The sequence below is a fragment of the Syzygium oleosum genome, unplaced genomic scaffold (genome assembly GCF_021117445.2).
Source record: "Syzygium oleosum isolate NSW1041296 unplaced genomic scaffold, Sole_v2.1 Sole_v2.03, whole genome shotgun sequence".
Lineage (NCBI taxonomy): Eukaryota > Viridiplantae > Streptophyta > Magnoliopsida > Myrtales > Myrtaceae > Syzygium > Syzygium oleosum.
Genome location: NW_026607487.1, coordinates 2,286,984 through 2,304,151, shown reverse-complemented (window position 1 = coordinate 2,304,151; position 17,168 = coordinate 2,286,984). Strand labels below are relative to the sequence as shown.

General features: G+C 37.0%; 2 protein-coding genes and 1 long non-coding RNA gene across 7 annotated transcripts in view; 1 reads left to right on the top strand and 2 right to left on the bottom strand.

Moving 5' to 3' along the window:
* LOC115668427 (uncharacterized) overlaps positions 1 to 17,168 on the top strand; it is a 44,008-nt gene that overhangs the window by 8,579 nt on the left and 18,261 nt on the right. The gene's annotated exons all lie outside the window — the stretch shown is intronic.
* LOC115694667 (disease resistance protein RPV1-like) lies at positions 1,166 to 9,497 on the bottom strand. The gene is made up of 9 exons (XM_056309534.1): positions 8,726 to 9,497; positions 6,906 to 8,019; positions 4,500 to 4,611; positions 4,270 to 4,358; positions 3,397 to 4,144; positions 2,953 to 3,261; positions 2,728 to 2,860; positions 1,542 to 2,537; positions 1,166 to 1,430 (listed from the first exon to the last, which is right to left on the bottom strand). The coding sequence occupies exons 1-6, from the start codon at positions 9,298 to 9,300 to the stop codon at positions 3,131 to 3,133; spliced, it is 2,769 nt and encodes a 922-aa protein (XP_056165509.1). The 5' UTR covers positions 9,301 to 9,497; the 3' UTR covers positions 1,166 to 1,430; positions 1,542 to 2,537; positions 2,728 to 2,860; positions 2,953 to 3,130.
* LOC115665594 (uncharacterized) lies at positions 11,577 to 14,951 on the bottom strand. 4 transcript variants are annotated; one of them, XR_008816038.1, is made up of 3 exons: positions 14,482 to 14,884; positions 13,094 to 13,233; positions 11,577 to 12,948 (listed from the first exon to the last, which is right to left on the bottom strand). XR_008816038.1 is itself a non-coding variant. In XM_056309566.1 (3 exons), the coding sequence occupies exons 1-3, from the start codon at positions 14,922 to 14,924 to the stop codon at positions 12,822 to 12,824; spliced, it is 642 nt and encodes a 213-aa protein (XP_056165541.1). In that variant the 5' UTR covers positions 14,925 to 14,951; the 3' UTR covers positions 11,577 to 12,821. The 4 variants fall into 4 exon arrangements, 3 of the variants coding, with proteins under 3 accessions (XP_056165541.1, XP_056165542.1, XP_056165544.1); XM_056309566.1 differs by having other exon boundaries at positions 13,094 to 13,165; positions 14,482 to 14,951; XM_056309567.1 differs by having other exon boundaries at positions 13,094 to 13,154; positions 14,482 to 14,951.

Here is a 17,168-nt window from a genome sequence, read left to right as displayed (position 1 = left end):
AGTCAAAGAAGTAACCAATTAGATGACCCTTCGAAGTTTTTCATTCAAACCAAATGAGTACAAATTCTGGAAGTGGCTATTTTCACCCTACCACTGTAGCCAAACGCCAAAGAAAATTCGGTTTCAAGATCCGAAAATGTACGGCTGTGCCTCTTCTGCTTTATATATTCATGCGTAAATAAATCGAGTTTGAAAATTATACGACTGAAGTGATTGCAAAATGCCAATATATAAATTTTTCAGCATAACCAAATCAAGGAGATGATTGTAGGCTGATGAACACTTCTATTTTGTGTTCAAAATTCTTCCAAATGAGAAACTTCTGTCATATTGAAACCTTTTCGTTGGGACTCTTGGCTGCAATTGACATATTATGTGCTGAGTCCACAACATTTGCTTTTTCCATGAAAAAAGTCTCTTCCGGTCACAAGATTGTGGCTTGAAGTGGACATCTAAACGGTGATCTTGTTAACAAATTTGATTTTATGCTTAACGTCACATACAGAACCACCTGCACATGCGGCTTCTGCAAGCATTTTGGGATTCGGCCAAGCCAAAGAATAGCACGATTCAAAGCTTGCAAACGACAACTACACACCCTGAGAAGAGGTCGTTTAATGTCAATGATCCTATGGAGACGGTTAACAATACGCAGCACATGATAAAAGACAATATTGAAGTAACTTTGGAACACCATGACATGGCTCATGCCAGCCCGCATCTCCATCCTGTGGTGTTTGGAGACTTTCTCCTGAATTTCAAGAAATGCAGCTTGAATCTACACAAGAAGGATGGGATTAACTAATTGTCAATAATTGAAGAAATTTGAGACTGTAGCATCACAATTTACCCCATGAAAGATAAGGTACAAATGCATAAACATTATTTGCACCAATCGCAGTTGGACCGCAATGAACAGAGACTTTGTTAGCTGGCCGAGGAAAAAGGAAACAACAGGCTTCGGAGAAGTAAGCAATTAGCAACACTTTCCTTGTTTGTGTTTAGGAACAGAATTTTTGTTAATAAGATTATGCTGAAAGGGTGAAGTGCCTCAAAAGATGTAATTGTTGACTTGGTTATTTCGCAGTGCCCAATTAGCAAAATCAGCAATATGCAAAAGTTTGCCAGGAGGTGAATTTTAATTTCACAAACTCAGTATCCCATGCATGAGAACCGAGCTTATTAAATCAGAAACATATATGACAACATTCAAAGGATATTATCACACTAATAAACTTATAGAAAATCAAGGAGATTGTCATCATGCATCCTTGTATACTGATTTTCAGGTGAAATGTGCAGCTCCTATAGTATAAGCACACGAGTTAGTCTTTCATAGTTACGGTACGACTGGTAGTGCATACCTCCGTCTGCAGAGCCTCATCGAGATCGGGAGTGATATCATTAGAAAGCAACTGCATCAAACAACTCTGCATCAAGGTAACATATAGAAAAATCAGCAAGTAGGTATTAGATTAATTAGAGATGTAAAACCTAATGAGCATACAAAAAGCAGATTCAATCTAGAAAACTACACTCACAAGCATTTAGGAATGTACTGTTGAGACTTGATCAGGTGTTTGGATGTTCACAAGCATCAAAACTTCCTCAGTACAATCCAGTTGGCCCACGAGCCTCTTCATGGTTGGCACGCAAGATGGTCGTCAGCTGTTGCTGATTCTTCCTCTGCAAAATCCCTCTTCATTTTGATTGGGCTCTGGTATGAAACTTGAAGTTCCTCTGCCAAGTTAGCCAGACCCAGATCAATGATGTGAGAAAACGATTCCATGACAACAATAGGATCAAACGGGATGCAAACTAATTAGCAAATTCTTGAGCTCCTCACCCCAGCTTGTTTCACAGAACGGGCAAAATATTGTCCCAATTATGTACAAGGTTATCGATACAACTCATTGAATCGAAGTCCAATAGTAAGCCTCAGTCATTACATAGACTAACCAGACCCATCACAAAAGCAACACCAGTTTGCCTTTGCATGATAATCTTTCAAAACAACAGCTTTGAGCTGGTCTACAATTATATATGACAGACTAGTCAGAACTACTTTTCATTTTTTTTTATCACCAACCAGAGAAACTTGAAACTTGACTTTTATTTTAGCTCAGTTTCTCATACTTACTGGGAATTCATGCTCTGTCATGTAAGATTCAAGAGGAACATCAAGGGAACCATAAGAAACTTGACCGGGTTTTTGATCACCAGAGAAAATTGAAAGGTTTTTGTTCTGAACAAGATATCTGTCACTAGCCAAATCTGACACACAAAAATACTCACAAAGGAACTCAAAATGGGCCAGGATTTTTTAACAAAAAATATGAATTTTGGACATAGGGAAAAATGGACTTTGGGAGCAGTTTATAATATTTAGTAGAAGATCATCGGCCTCTAGATGAAAGATTCAAATCCCGGGTTTATCGAGAGGGAAACTGTAAATCACTAGGGAATTCTTGTTTACCTATCTTTAATATTTTCATCCTTGCCTCACTAGCCGCTAATCTGTTTGCAGTCTACAAAAGCTGCCAATGGAAGGATAAATGAAAAACATTACTATAACGTAACCAACAGCAGTAATGTAGGCAAATCAGAGTTTCCAAAATCAATCAAATAGATACTCGGTGTGGAGAAAATCATTCTTAAAAAATAGAGCTTCGAGAAAAGTATTACTCTATTCGCTCACGCTAGCCATTCAAGGACGAAGAATCTTACTAGAAGACCAATGCCTTCAATTGACATTTGGGTCTACATTTTGATCTTGGCTGAAGCATCATGTCAGCATCTATGACCAACTCCCCCACTCCTTCAATTATGTAAGACTAGCAATTTAGGAAAGTACAAAACCCTGTCATGGAAATCATTCTTGTCAAAAAAAGATAGTGATGAAAAGTAGGTCATGAATCTCAGAAGAAAAATGATTGTTCACTTCTTATTTACCTCTGTTGAGGAAACATCAATCACTCTCTGTTCAGGAATCATCACTCCATGAGTCGTAAGATAGCTCTAGTTCATAATTTCTAAAGACGCATGTTCCGGATAATTTCGGTATTGCTTCCAATGAGTCACAATCAGAGATATCCAAATCAATTAAATCCAACTTTTCAAGTCCCCGAAGCTAAGTAAGTTTCTCGCAATCTTGAACTACTAGATATTGTAACCTCTCACATCCATTCAAATCTGGCAAAGTCTCCATTGATTCACATCCTATAACATTCAACGCTTCTAAGAACTTCGCATCATCAAGACCTCGAATTTCAACTAGATTGTCGCACCAGGCAGCCACTTATTTCTTCAAACACGTTGATTCTGGACAGAGAAGCCTTTCAATGGAATCGCAATCATATATAGATCTGCCCTTCAAGAGCTCCAAATTTTCAAGGCCCTGAATTTCAACTAGGTTATCGCAATCCTCAACACATAATCGTTTCAGACGAATTAACTGTGAAAGGTCCAATCTTTCAATTGAACTGCAGCTTTTTATTGAAAACGTTTCCAAGTTCTTCAATCCGTCGAGCTTAAGCAATATCAGCTTATGACACTCCACAATATAGAGTTTCAAGAGTCTCGAGGGAAGCTCGGGGATGTCTTCAAGTAGATGGCATTCCCAAAGACAGAGTTTTTCTAGGTGGATTAGGCTAGAAAGCCGTGGCAGCGACCGAAGCTTGTCACAGCGATGCAGCTCAAGGCGCTGGAGCGAAGAAAGATCCCCAATAGCATTGGGAAGCTTTTCAAGCCGAGAATAACTGACGTCCAGAAATTGCAAATTCTTTAAATCCCCAATTGAGCTAGGGATTTCTCTCAGTGACTCACACCTGTAGGCATTTAGTTTCTTCAGCTTCCTCAGAGAACCAATAGACGTAGGGATCTCTGTAATACCAGAATACTCTAATTCAAGTTCTTCTAAATCTTTTAATTCGCCCACTTCCTCCGGTAGCTCCTTGAGACGTCGACATTCCCTCAAGTCTAAGGAAACGAGGCTCTTGAGTTTGCCAATAGAAGGGTGGAGATACTCCAGATAGATACATTCAGTCAAGATGAGAATCTTCAACCGTGTGAAAGCTGAGAGATCAGGAGTACATCTTAAACAATAGCACCATCTGAGGTTGAGAACTTGTAGCCGCTTTGCCGTCTACACAAAAAAGAGGAGAATAAAGCTGTCAAAAGAATGAGTGGGGGATCGGCTAAACAAAAACAAAACCCCATCTTAAATCACGAAGAGTGGGCGGATGTCTCTTTTTTTTTCCCCAATCTTACCATGAATGAACTCCTCCATCTTTCCCAATCCTCTGGGAATATGCTCCCTGATAATTCCAACACCAATAAGTTCGGTAGATGCAAACTGGTCGTGGGAAGAGGTGGATCGTCTCCCAAGACGCAACATTGATAAATTCGGCAGATGCAAATTCGTTGGAGTCCCCGCTTGATGTTGCTCCATGATAAATCCAGCACTGATAATTTCGGTAGACGCAAATTGGTTGTCGGAAGAGGCGGATCGTCGTCCCAGACGCACCATTGAAGCCATCTTACTTCAGAAAGGAGTTCGTTAGAAGAGCCTCCGCTTGAAGCTGCCCGCATCCAGTCACGGAACCAGGGGCTCTGCAAGTATTTTAAAAAAAAATGACCGAATCCTTTTCAATTCCCAGTTATATCCAATCAATCCGTTGAGAGTCTCTACATTGACTTTTTAACTTTTTAACTTTTTATTTTTTTAAAATCTCGGATGTGCAAAATTTGTTATCTTCTTATCACTCCCGTACATAAATACAGACATGTGATTTAGCATTTAATTTTTTAAAATAGTTATTGCTTTAGAACAGCTAAGGCAAATGCACCTCAATGTTTTATCTTTTGCTCTCTTTTTTCAAATTATATGGCGCGTGCACTTTGAATTTTATTTAAGACGAAATACATGAAACCATTTTACAACATATAAATGTTTACATGTAAATTTTCATATGACTTGTGTATAGTTTTTCAAAAGAATTTGTCAAAGAGTTCTAGTGAGCCATCTTCAAGTAGCTAAGGAAGGACCCAGTTTTCATTTCATTAATTATTTCTGTAAAGTGTTTAATCATTTCTTTGAAAACTGAATTTTTTTTTGTCAAGTATGTTTAAAAAGGTCCGTGGCGGCATTGGTTAGCAATGCACCTTTTATTTTAAGCAATATCTTTAAGCAAAGCCTGCCATATGAAAGTTTCTAGATAACTCTACTTATTTTTATTTACCAAAAAAAAAGTGAAGACACAAGAATGGCACCGTTTCTTTTTGCATCTTATAAGTCAAAACATACTGTTTAAGTTTCCTGCTAAAACAGATCATTTAATTAGTTGAAGATGGTGAAAAAAATCCCATATGGCTTTGATTGACTTTACTAATAATACCTATATTTTACCCCAAAAGTTTAATTGGTTAGAATTGTTTTTTTTTTGTTGGTTTGATTCACTTTTACAGTTCGACTCGTTTATTGTTATCTCTACTTTAAATATTAAATAGTGAAAAAATTGCAACAGGTATAATTTCTCTTAAGTTTATTAGTAGGAAAAGTCACTAAATTGTTGTAATCATCATCCCACACCATCTTTCATAATTTTTTATTGTACATCAATCTATAAGGTATATTATATTAAAAAAATATATTATATGGAAAGGTGACTTCAAACCTCAGACTTTCATCAAAAGTTTCCACGCAATTGGCTTATATTTCGCCAAAATTAACTGAAGAAATCGGAAATAACAAAATAGACAATTATATTTTAAATAGTCGAGACAATTGGAAATTTGTCCCATAAATACTTCATTTTCCAAAGTTAAATCAAAATCTCTCACATCTTACAATCATTCAATTTTTTTCCTACACTAATTATTATCTTTCAACATTTTTTCTGTTCAAAACAGATTTGACACTTTTTTCATTTTTCAAACACCTGTATTGTGTTCTCTCTTTGCTAATGTTAAGAAGTTATTGCATCAACAAAAGAGTGTGATTATTGAATCATAGGAACAAACTATTTCAAATTATATCAAGAATATAAAGTCGTTTCCTTTGCTCAACATCTCTTAGTTAATTGCTAGGGTTAATTCCTTGCCATTGTTCAGCCATGAGCCTATGACAATATTTAATAATAAAATGACACGATCATTGATAATTTAAGTAAAAGATAAAACATAGTCGAAAAAATTGGCTTCGTGCTGAAAATCATATATAACGAATACAACGGTATGAATATAATAATAAGCACGACATTTCCTCTAATTAGTCAAGTTTTCTTCTTTTTTTTTTAATAGTCAAGTTAGTCTAGCGGTTTTTGGCACAAAAGAGGCATTGTCCCAAAAAATATAAATAATATAAAACTTATAGCGGACAGAAATGTTTGTCATAAGAAATGAGCAAGGTAAACGTGATAAAAACTTAAAAAACAGTAAGATTTTCTTGAAAATATTTTAAAGGGTATTTTTGCTATCTTATCTATTAAGAGGAAATAAAAATGAAAAGAGATAGAAATAACTAGTAGGGCATAGGGATGGGTATCTTCACAATCAAAATGGAGAAAAAAAATAAATAATTGGATTCCTAAATCACAGGAGCACCACGCTACATTCGGATACTTATAATTGGCCCTAATACATATTATTTGCCGATTCCTAAATTTTTACGGATGTAATTTATATCAATGAAATCGAATCAAATGATTTAACTCTTTCATCTTTCGAATACTTATAATTTATTTAGTTGTCACGATTAATAAACGATGGACATAAATGGATGTTTACACAAATTTTTTTCCTAGAAAGTAAGAGCATCTGTTCATGCTAGATGAAATACTAGAATTGATCAGATTAAATATATTAAAATAAGAGGGAGAGAAAAAGAAAAGAGTGTCATATTTTACCCATTCTTCCCGTACTACTCTCAAGGCTCCGTTGTAGTTACAATCCCATAGCCCGCTACGTTTGTCAAGCTGTTGTCTTTGACAAAAAATGCTCCTTCCAAGATCTCTTAGTTGATCATGCATCATAAACTCACCATCATCTCCAATTTTAATTAAGCACCTCAACTTCAATTCTTCAATTCCTTGATTTGGATAAAACCCACAGCCCTCCCACATGTACATGGCGAATTTGTGCACTTCGCTCCCTTTGCCAATAAAGAAACAACCAATATCGAGAAAAATCTGCTTATGTCCATCTTCTAATGCATCATAACTTATTTTCAATATCTTCTGGACTTCTTTATGTGGTTGGCCTTCTAATTGCTTCCACACATCTTCCCACACTTTTCGATTCGTTTTTTTGTACAAGTATGAACCTACAACCTGAAGTGCCAAGGGAAGCCCACCCATGGTGGATATGATATCACGAGATATACCGTCAAAGTCTCTCGGAGAATGGTCCATACGAAATGCGTGTCTGTTAAATAGAAGTAAAGCATGCACCTCATCCAATCCATACAATTCATACTTGTAGTCTACCTCGAATTCAGATTGATCAAGAACGGCTTCATTTCTAGTTGTAACAATGATCATACTTCCTACCGCAAACCAATTATGTTCCCTAGCCAACGCATCTAGTTGATTCTTGTCATCTATATCATCCAGAAGAATGAGAACCTTTTTTCCTTTGAATCTAGATTTGATTGTATTAATTCCATTGTCAACATTCCAAACTTCAGGTTCGATTTGCAGAATTTCCTTAATTAGTTGCTTTTGTAAATAAGGAATACCGTTGCGGCAAACTGTTTCTCGAATATCTGCAAGGAAGCTGCGATGCACAAAGTCATTCGACAGCCAGTTATAGATTACCTTGGCAAGTGTCGTTTTTCCGATCCCGCCCATGCCATAGATTCCAATCATTCGAGCATTAGTGGTAGGAGTGTCTACCCAATTCCTGATTTTGTTCACATGATCACCAATTCCAACTAAGTGCTTACTAACATCAAGCTGAAAATCTTGTTGCAACTCGCTCAGAACCTTTTTCTTAACTTTTTCCACTAATTCTCCTTCATGCCTGTCCAACAACAAAACTCAATTGATAATTTCGTAATTATACTTAATCTCATCAAAAGACACCAACATACATGTGAAGAATGGATGGGGCCAATTAACATGCAAGATGTTTTGGTTTCACAAATAACAATGGGGGATGATAGCTAGTGGCCGTTTCATTTTTTTCTCTTTCGTTAGATGGATCTTGTTGAAATAGAATAAGACGGTGCACCTGGCTCGTTAAGAGTCTTTAGAGTATAATATCTGTTATAAGGCTTAAGATTGTTGCTAGTTGAATGATAGGAGATTGATTTTTTTTATTAAAAAAAGTTTAGGAGAAAAGGAGGTTACTCCACTCTAAGGCTAGGGCAAGACACATGTCTAAATTGAGGACTTATAGTTGATTTACAGATCGCTACCAATGGGGTTTACTGATAGTGGAAATCAAACCTAGACATGATAAATGTGAAGTAAGTGCCCAGTCCTTTTCAACTGAGCCGACTTTCATTGGCATGAGGAGGTCTATTGTATCTGGGGGTGATAAAGCTTCGGAAGACTGAACACTCGAGTCCTTTCTAAGCGTATTGTTTGGTGAATGATACTATTGACCGGAGGGGTTGTCATTTCTTTGATTTTTGCTCCGTTGGAAACCATTGTGATTCATCTGTTTCACATGAACAAGAAAACTCACTTATCAAAAAAGAAAAGTTCAGGCGGAAGCAAAGTACCCGTTAGCAACTTTCTCGGATTCCCATCCATGTAAGTCACTCACTTCTCTAAGTGCTCGCTGCCCTTCCTGGATATCCTTCTCATCAAAATGCTTTTTACGCGAATGGAATGCCTCCCCAAAACTTCCTTTTAGATACCGCACATCTGATGGGTCCACTTTGTAAAAGATGGGCAACACTATGTGTGATGTGCTCTTCTTGCGGTCCATGATATGAATGAGCTCGCGGAGGCACCATTTGCTCGAAGCATAATTTTCAGAGATGACGGGGATCGAAATCTTAGACCGTGTGATGGCATTGAGAATCTTCGAACCAAATTCCTCACCAATTGGTATGCTGTTATCATCCCTGAACACGCAAATCGGTACAGTCCCTGCCTCGATCAAACTATGGTAGAGGTGATCGATGAATGCCTTGCGGGTATCCGAGCCTCTAAAGCTCAAGAACACATCATATTGACCGCTACCTACATCTGTGGGTACCGGAGAGATGAACGAAGAAGTGGATGCTCCCTCTATACTCTTTCCCCCTGCTCTCTTTCTGTTTCCATTTCCATGACTTTGCTCTTTGTCCATGGTGATCTGAGAGGGGAAAGTTGAAACGAAAGATTTTTTTTCTACAAATGCTTGTTGGCTTGGTCCACTCCGGACAACGTGGACGTCAATTTCTCCCCTAGGCAATGCTAAAGAAGGTTCGTGTTCTTGAGAAAGGCAATAACGACACAGCCTTCAATTGAGTTAGCCGACGTCGTTTCAGTGAGAAAGATTAGGTGGTCCTGAAGAGGCCCCCAAAAAGCTCACATCATTTACTTCTTCGGAAACACATATTTGAAATTAAACAGATTGAAGTGTAATTTATCGCCTCCCTTAAAACACATTTGAACAACTACATAACTTCACGCACATCTATGATATTCGGATTCTTTTAGTTCCCACCTAAGATATTGAAATTATGTAGAAAACTCCATGGATGCATCTTCCTCTGAATATAAGCTCACACGATGCCTAATCCTCATCATAATCTTTGACCTTACTCTTATTATTTTTAGCCTAATATATAAACAACCCTAACTATCTCCACCACCTCATTTTCACAACCCCTTCTGTCTAATCCCATTCCCATTGGCCAAACTAATGTAGTGTCATGTAATTGTTGCCCAAAAAAACTCATCCTCTAGATGCGTGCACTTTCCTAATTGGAGGAAATTTCCATCAATCACGTTTTTAATTTGGCGGGTTTCAAGTTTTAGGCATCACTCATATGTAAAATTAACTAAAGCTAAAATATTAATGAAGAAAAAAATTTCAATTGCCCAGCTGTTTGAATTATGAAGGTAGTCGATGAAAATGATTCTAAATGAAAGGGAAATACTTCCTTTTGAGCTCCCATTTCATTTCTTTCTAAAAGTGCATAGAAATGATAGGAAATGCTAAAATTGCACTTTTCTTCCAAAATTGGCCTTACTTCCTTTTTTAAGGATGAATAGATTGAAGGATAATTAAGTCTATCAATGAAATTAAGTTCCATTTACATCATTTCCACCCAACATGTATCCAAGCATATTTCGAGGAATTTTAACTTTCCCTCTCTTCTTTCATGGTCCGGTTGTTTTTTTGTTCTTAATTTTTAGATTTTGACATTTATGGCTTTAGCATGTTCGAAATTTGGGGCTTTTTGTGTGATAAGATTTTATGGCTCTTAAATAGGATTAGTATTAATACCAAAGGCTACGTCTCACTTGTAATCAGAATATCATGGGAAGCAATTTTGCTCTTACCTTTAGATGCAATGCAATGTGTTGCATCTTTTTTGCATGCATACATGTTAGCATATTGCATGGTGTCGTGTCGACATTGCATACGGTGACACGTTTAATAATCGCATTTGTCATGTTGTGTCGTCTGACCTGATTTATTAAAAGTGTTGTGTTCGTATTGTGGCAGTTCAACGCATTTACTAAACACATCTTGTTTGGGTTTTGCCATGGCAATTCAACGCGTTTACTTTTAGAAGGAAGCAATGATATTTAGAGGTAGCGTCCAAAAGACTTTTGAATTATAAATTCATGACACATAGAAACCTTCATGAACACGTATTAAAAGTAAAAAAGGGAATGAAGTGTTATCAATTTTCCTCTTTCTCTTACTCTTACTTTGCCCTTTGTGCATGGCAATTTGAGGGTGAAAGTTGGAACGAAAGATGCTTTTCTGCTGAATAAAAGGATCGATGAACCAATCTCTACGAACAAGTTTTTGAACATGAAATCTTTAATTAATTGGTAATTGATTGACTAGGAGCAATTGCAGCGGCTTTTAGTCCTCGCCTTATTTTCTTTGGGACCTCACCCTATTCAAGTCAAACTTGTTGGCTTGATTCACTCACGAGTAACATGTACATTAATTTTTCGATTGGGCTATGAAGAACTAGAATCTGTGTACAAGTATATTGCATTCACTTAAAAATATAAGCATGAGTTCGGTTTTTAATTGGTTATTGAAAATCAGAATTTGATAAATCATTCAAAAGATAATAACTGAGTTGAGACGGTATTAGAAATGTGTGAAAGACGTCAAGAAAGAACCGAGCTAGTGACTTTAAATATGATTTTATATTTTACTCTTGTTTAAAATTGTCATATTCCTAATGAAGTTGGAAATGTGAGGTAGAGATAAACAAATGCCCGTGGTTATTTATCTTTTATCTATTCCACGCCGGCACCACATGCTGCAATTCCATGTAAAATGAATTTATTTTGAACTGGTATGTTATCACCAAGCCTTTCGTTTCAAATTTTCAAATCTAAAAAGTTGATTGATATCTTGTCTGTAAAACAGAGCTATAATCTATTAGATGGCATCAAACGGAGTGCTCTCTTTTTATGCACTCTTTTTCTTCTTATTGAGATTATTGAATGCGAGCGCAGAGACGCAAGAAGAACCGCAGAGGAACGACCTGAAATGAAACGGTGCATCTCTTTGTTTGCCTTGCTCTGATTTTGCCCTTTCTCCATGTTAGTCTGAATGATTAAAAATTAGGTATCGATTCGATGGAAGAAGGAGAAGAAGAGAAGAAAGGAAGTAGAAGGAAGCTGCTGAGGAAAATTCAGAGACCACCAAGGTTTGAAACAATGGCGTTGAGTGCTTGAGAATATCACCACAAAGATTTTTTATCCAATTAAATGGAAGTAGAATAGGATTATCGGCTAAATTTGTGATAAGTCAGGTTAAATTGATTAATCACATTTTGAAGAACGAATTTATTGTTCGTAACAAAAGAGGTGTAAGAAATGAGTGATATAAAGCTAGGTGAATCTCCTAATATGCGCGTATGGATTGATTTATTTGATTGTTTTCATGTGTGTGTCATAAGATCAACTAGGGTTTTTTGCTTGCTATTGGATATCATGTAAAAAGTCTTAAGAAGTATCATACTATGGATTGTGGTATGTTTTATATTGTGATGATTGAAACTATCATGAGTTGAGAGCAGGTAAAAAGTAGCAATATAGTTAAATTGCTCAAATATTCACCGTACTTTTTTTATTCCTCATTTATTTTTCTTTTTTTTTTTCAAGTAAAGACACGGTCAATTTTAAATCTTTGAAAGGAGAAAATGAGTTAGAGGTGAAAGGGAATATACTTTCTAGGATTAATGGTCCAACAATTCGAGGAAAACAGAATATTACTCATTTGAAATGTTATATAGGGAGGAAAAATTGTCAAATGAAATCTCCTTAAGAGAAGACTTACTCTTAGGATAATCGGTTTCGAGATGAGTAGGCTATAACCTAAAGAATCAGGAACTTATTATGTAATAATCAGTTCTCCATTTTTGTAAACGAGAACCAAACTAATTGACCCTGGAACCAGCCTACTTTTATTTTTCTGATTTATTTTTCTATAAATTGAACTAGGACCTTCAAACATAGAGAAACCTCACAACGCATAAAAGAAATGGTCTCCGGATTCAAGCGAAATTTGGCAATTTCGCGCACGAGAGTCTAGCTCGCTTGCAGACCTACTCATTCGAGTTCAACAAAAGATCAATACCGAATTACAATGCAACTAACAATCAAACAGCGAAGGCCATCATAGGATTAGCCACACCTAAAGTCGAAAACAAAGGCTTTCCTATTTTTCATCGAAGTCAAATCTGAGCCGGGGACATACCTCGTTAACCGGTAACAATAGCTGACTCCAAAGGAGAGAATAGAACACCCTCCTCTGGTATATTCAGCAGCCACCCCCACATCCCCAATAGACAAAAAGGGCCCCAGAAACACACTTAGTTCAGCCGATTTTTCCAATAACCAAAGCGAAAGAATCTACATAGAAACGACACGCTAATAAGAGATGGAAAAGCGATTACCTTACACGAGCTGAGATGTGAAGAGAGGCGTGAGATCGGGGAGAGGAGACCCTGAACAGGCCTGGGCGAGAACTTTCAAGAGGGCAAAGAACAGAGAAAGCGAGTGAGGACTAATCAGTAGACGATAGTCTCGAATTGTTCTGCAAGAGAGAGGCCGAATGCGAAAGATATAGTGAGAAGAGAGAGAGAGAGAGAGAGAGAGAGAGGACCAATCAGTAGTAATTGAAGTGTTTTCAGATGGCAAGCCAAAGTCAAGCTACACAGTGTGGACCAGAGTACGGAATGACCACTTCTGTTCATATCCACACTTTAAAAACCATTTTGTTAAACAGATAAATGTGGCTCTAACCGGCTTGTAAATCTTCCATTATATCCTTGTCAAAGACGTTCTTACTTCCCGTAAATGCTACATTCTCCTCCCCTGCCCTAAACATGCATAAATCATATTGTCTAATCCGTCGTAGGTCAATAACTTTCCACGCTGTATATACACGTAAAAGTCATCTCTTTGCCATAAGCAGTAAAATCACGTGAAAACCACACTTTGTGACGATTTTTTCTAATTCAATCCGCAAAAAATAAAGTTCACCTACAAATTGTCCACATATTAAATGTGTAAATGCCTTGAAACCAACAGCTTTGCTCACTTTCAAGTTGTCCATTGTAACCGGCATAAAAAAAAGGGTAAAATTGTGAATTTTTCATAATTTCTGGAAAAATATCTGAATTTTCTGTCATTTTCCAGAAATTACGAAAATTGCCAATATAATGGACAATGTTTTTATGGATATCCAAAAATTCTCTAGTCAATCAGATCTATTCGGATAAATTTTTGTTGTTGACAATTCTGATCCGCAACTTTTGAAAGGCTTTGTGCGATTATTGAAGAGAATAGACCAGCATGATCGATATGTGGAAAAATCTGGTTTTTAATTGTTTTCAAGAAGAAAAAAAGAATTTATGCAAAACCCGAGTATTTTGGATGTTTTAGGTTTAAGTAAGTTTGGAGAATTGGGGTACATATGGGGCCGATGGACCCAAAATCGGGTCTAGAAGGGTGTTTTCATAATTTTAATCGAATAGGCTTTTTGTCATAAGAGAGTTCAGTCAACCATTAATGCTTTGAAAACAACAACGGGACAAGGGCTAGCAAGCGATTCCACCAAATTCAACCAGTCTAACTATTCATAACCGATTAGCTTAAACGAGAAGATTGTAGTAAGAAAAAATAGCAATATATGTGGTGATGATTTTGAAAAAATCGAGGGAATATCACATGTAATATTCTGAATGCCTTAAAGGATGTTAGGTATTATGCGATGAGTAATAATCAAATGTATTTTTGTCCTATCAATGGCAATAGACTGGAGAATGAAGGTCGGGCTTACCTCGAGGAGCGATGCAGAGATGAAATTACTGCGATGGGTTTCAGTGTTTGAGAACAAGTTGCCTTGAAGCAGATCAAGTTGTGTCCGAGTCCCGAAAGGCAGTGCAATCCAAGGATATCACCTTCACGCCTTAGCCCGGAGCTGTCAAAACCAGATATATCTCGGAACAAAACCGATCTCTCAGTGATTTGTGGTGATTGGCGTTTCTCCTCTTCAAGCACAAGTACAAGCACTGGGGACTTTAAATAGAGCTTTACTTCTTCTCTTGCCCCAAAGGAGACGCGCAAATCTTGTGGTGGTGGATGGCGTTTCTTAGACGAGGCAATCGTACTTCTTTTGATTCTGAACTTTTTGACCAAGACCACCAAAACAATCCCTTCCTCGAAATTGGCAAGACGACCCCCCCTGTAGACTTTACTTGGCAACTTTTGCAAGGTGTTCATATTGGGAATTACTTCTTCTCGTGCCTCAAAAGACGAGCTGGATGCACTTGGGATACACACAATCCTACCGTGGATTTGCGCGTCTTTGATAAGGAAATTTACCTCTTTGACCGGCTAACCCTCACCTTTTGTTAGGTCTCTTTGTAATGTGATCACATGGCCGCACAAATCGAAGTGAAGATGTACAACATTTTGCTTTCCCTTCCAGTTGAAATGAAAGCCTCTCACCACTAGAGGCGTTAAAATGGTCAAAAATCTACTTTTTCACTCATATTTAGTGACCTCGATCATATATGGATTAGCTAAAATTTAAAGAACAAGTTGTTATGAATTTAAAGTAATAAAATCTAATTCAATATATATTTTAATGAGCCTGAATCATGTCTATATGTAATTTATGTTAATCGAAAAAGAGAAATTAGTAATGATTTTTCATTTGCTTTCATGCGGCTCCTTCTTAGTTGGCCCCATGCTTGAGTGTGGTACACTGGCACGTGGAGTCCACTATTTGTGATGCAACAGCTGCACGAGCTTTTTCTTCACTTGCCTATTGCTTTGACGAATAATCGAGTGACACGTTATTCGTTTCCTACTCATTACATATTGCTAGATCTAGTGGGACTCATGTGAAACTTATATGGGTCCTATCATTTTTAATTTTCCAAACATGTTCTTTCTCACGATATCAATTAGCTCAACGTCCAGATGACGACATCAATTTCGGTCAATTCAGCCAAACCTTCTTCATACACTTGAAGATGTAAGGAATTAGAACGTCTCCGTCAGCAATTTTTTGCCAAAATTGGCCCGATAAGCTACATTGGCATGTTATCAAAAAGTTGAGTACTAAATTGATCAAATTAAAAGGTTTAAGACTAAATTGACATAAGTGTAATAGGTTTAAGACTTTTTTTTTATAATTTTCTCCCATTAAATCACATGGAAACTACACTTAATAACGAGTTTCTCTAATCCAATCCACCGAGATAAGGTCCTCCTAGAAATTTCCTGCACATTAAACTATTTTAGAATGAAAGAAGGTCACCTTCCTCCCACGAAGTTCATGATGGGTTCTAGAAACGAAATAATACATTGGGGACCATATCATGGTTAGAATCGTATACAATAGTGCATTTTAATTTAATCTTTAAAATTGATTTGTGGAAGAAGAATTTTAACCAAACTAAATTAGTGGAAGACTGGAGGGACATTGTTGTTATTCACAACTAATGATAGATTTCAACTGCAATTGTCAAATATAGTAATAAACACACAAAAAGGAAATGAATAAACCCAAAATCGCGTGCCACTAAAAGTCAAGAATGGTGGGTGCCCTCTTATTTTAAAAGGGTCTCATGCAATCATACAAACCATTCGACGATTACCCTTTATTGTGATGGGATTTAATTAATTAGTAATTGAGGGACGAGGAGCAGTTGCAGATGCTTTTAGTCCTCGCCTTTATCTTCTTTGAGACCTCACCCTCCAGTCAAGTCAAAGTTGTCGGCTTGGTCCACTCACTCACGATTAACGTATACATTAATTTCTTAATTAGGCTATAAAAGAATTAGAATCTGTTTTCAAACATATTCTATTCGTTTAAAAATATAAGCATAAATTCGGTTGTTATTTGGTTATTGAAGATCAGAATTTCATAAATCATATTGAGTTACAACGGATTTGGAAATGGAAGGAAGACGTGAAGAAAGGACCTTGTGAGTACCTAACCTGAGCCTCTAAAGCTCAATAATACATCATAAGGATCACTTTCCCGCTCCCGTTGGTGTTGGATAGATGAATGAGTGTGTAGATGCTCCGTTAGTGCTCTTATTTTCTGCATTTGTATCGCTTCCACTCTTTTCAGTCTCCTTGAGAAGATTACAAGCAAACCCAGAAAGAAAAATTGATGCAACAAGCACCACAGAAGAACGCCGTAAAATGAACTGATGCATTCCTTTGTTTGATTTGCTCTGGCTCTTTCCTTTATTTGAAATACTCTGGCTCAACTCGACTACTTGTGAAGAAAAGCCATGAAATTGATACGTATGCGGTAACTTACTGTGTAGAAAATTAGTAGGTAATTTACGAAAACCAAATAAGAATCACCATTAATTAGACAGGATCCGGTCTCATTTTCCCTTCTCATCTAGTTGTTGTCGATTGTTTGACCGATCCTTGCCAATCTTTAGGTGGCTCTGAGTTGCGAAGAACATATGGAGGAATTTGTTCTAGTCAAAGTATTAC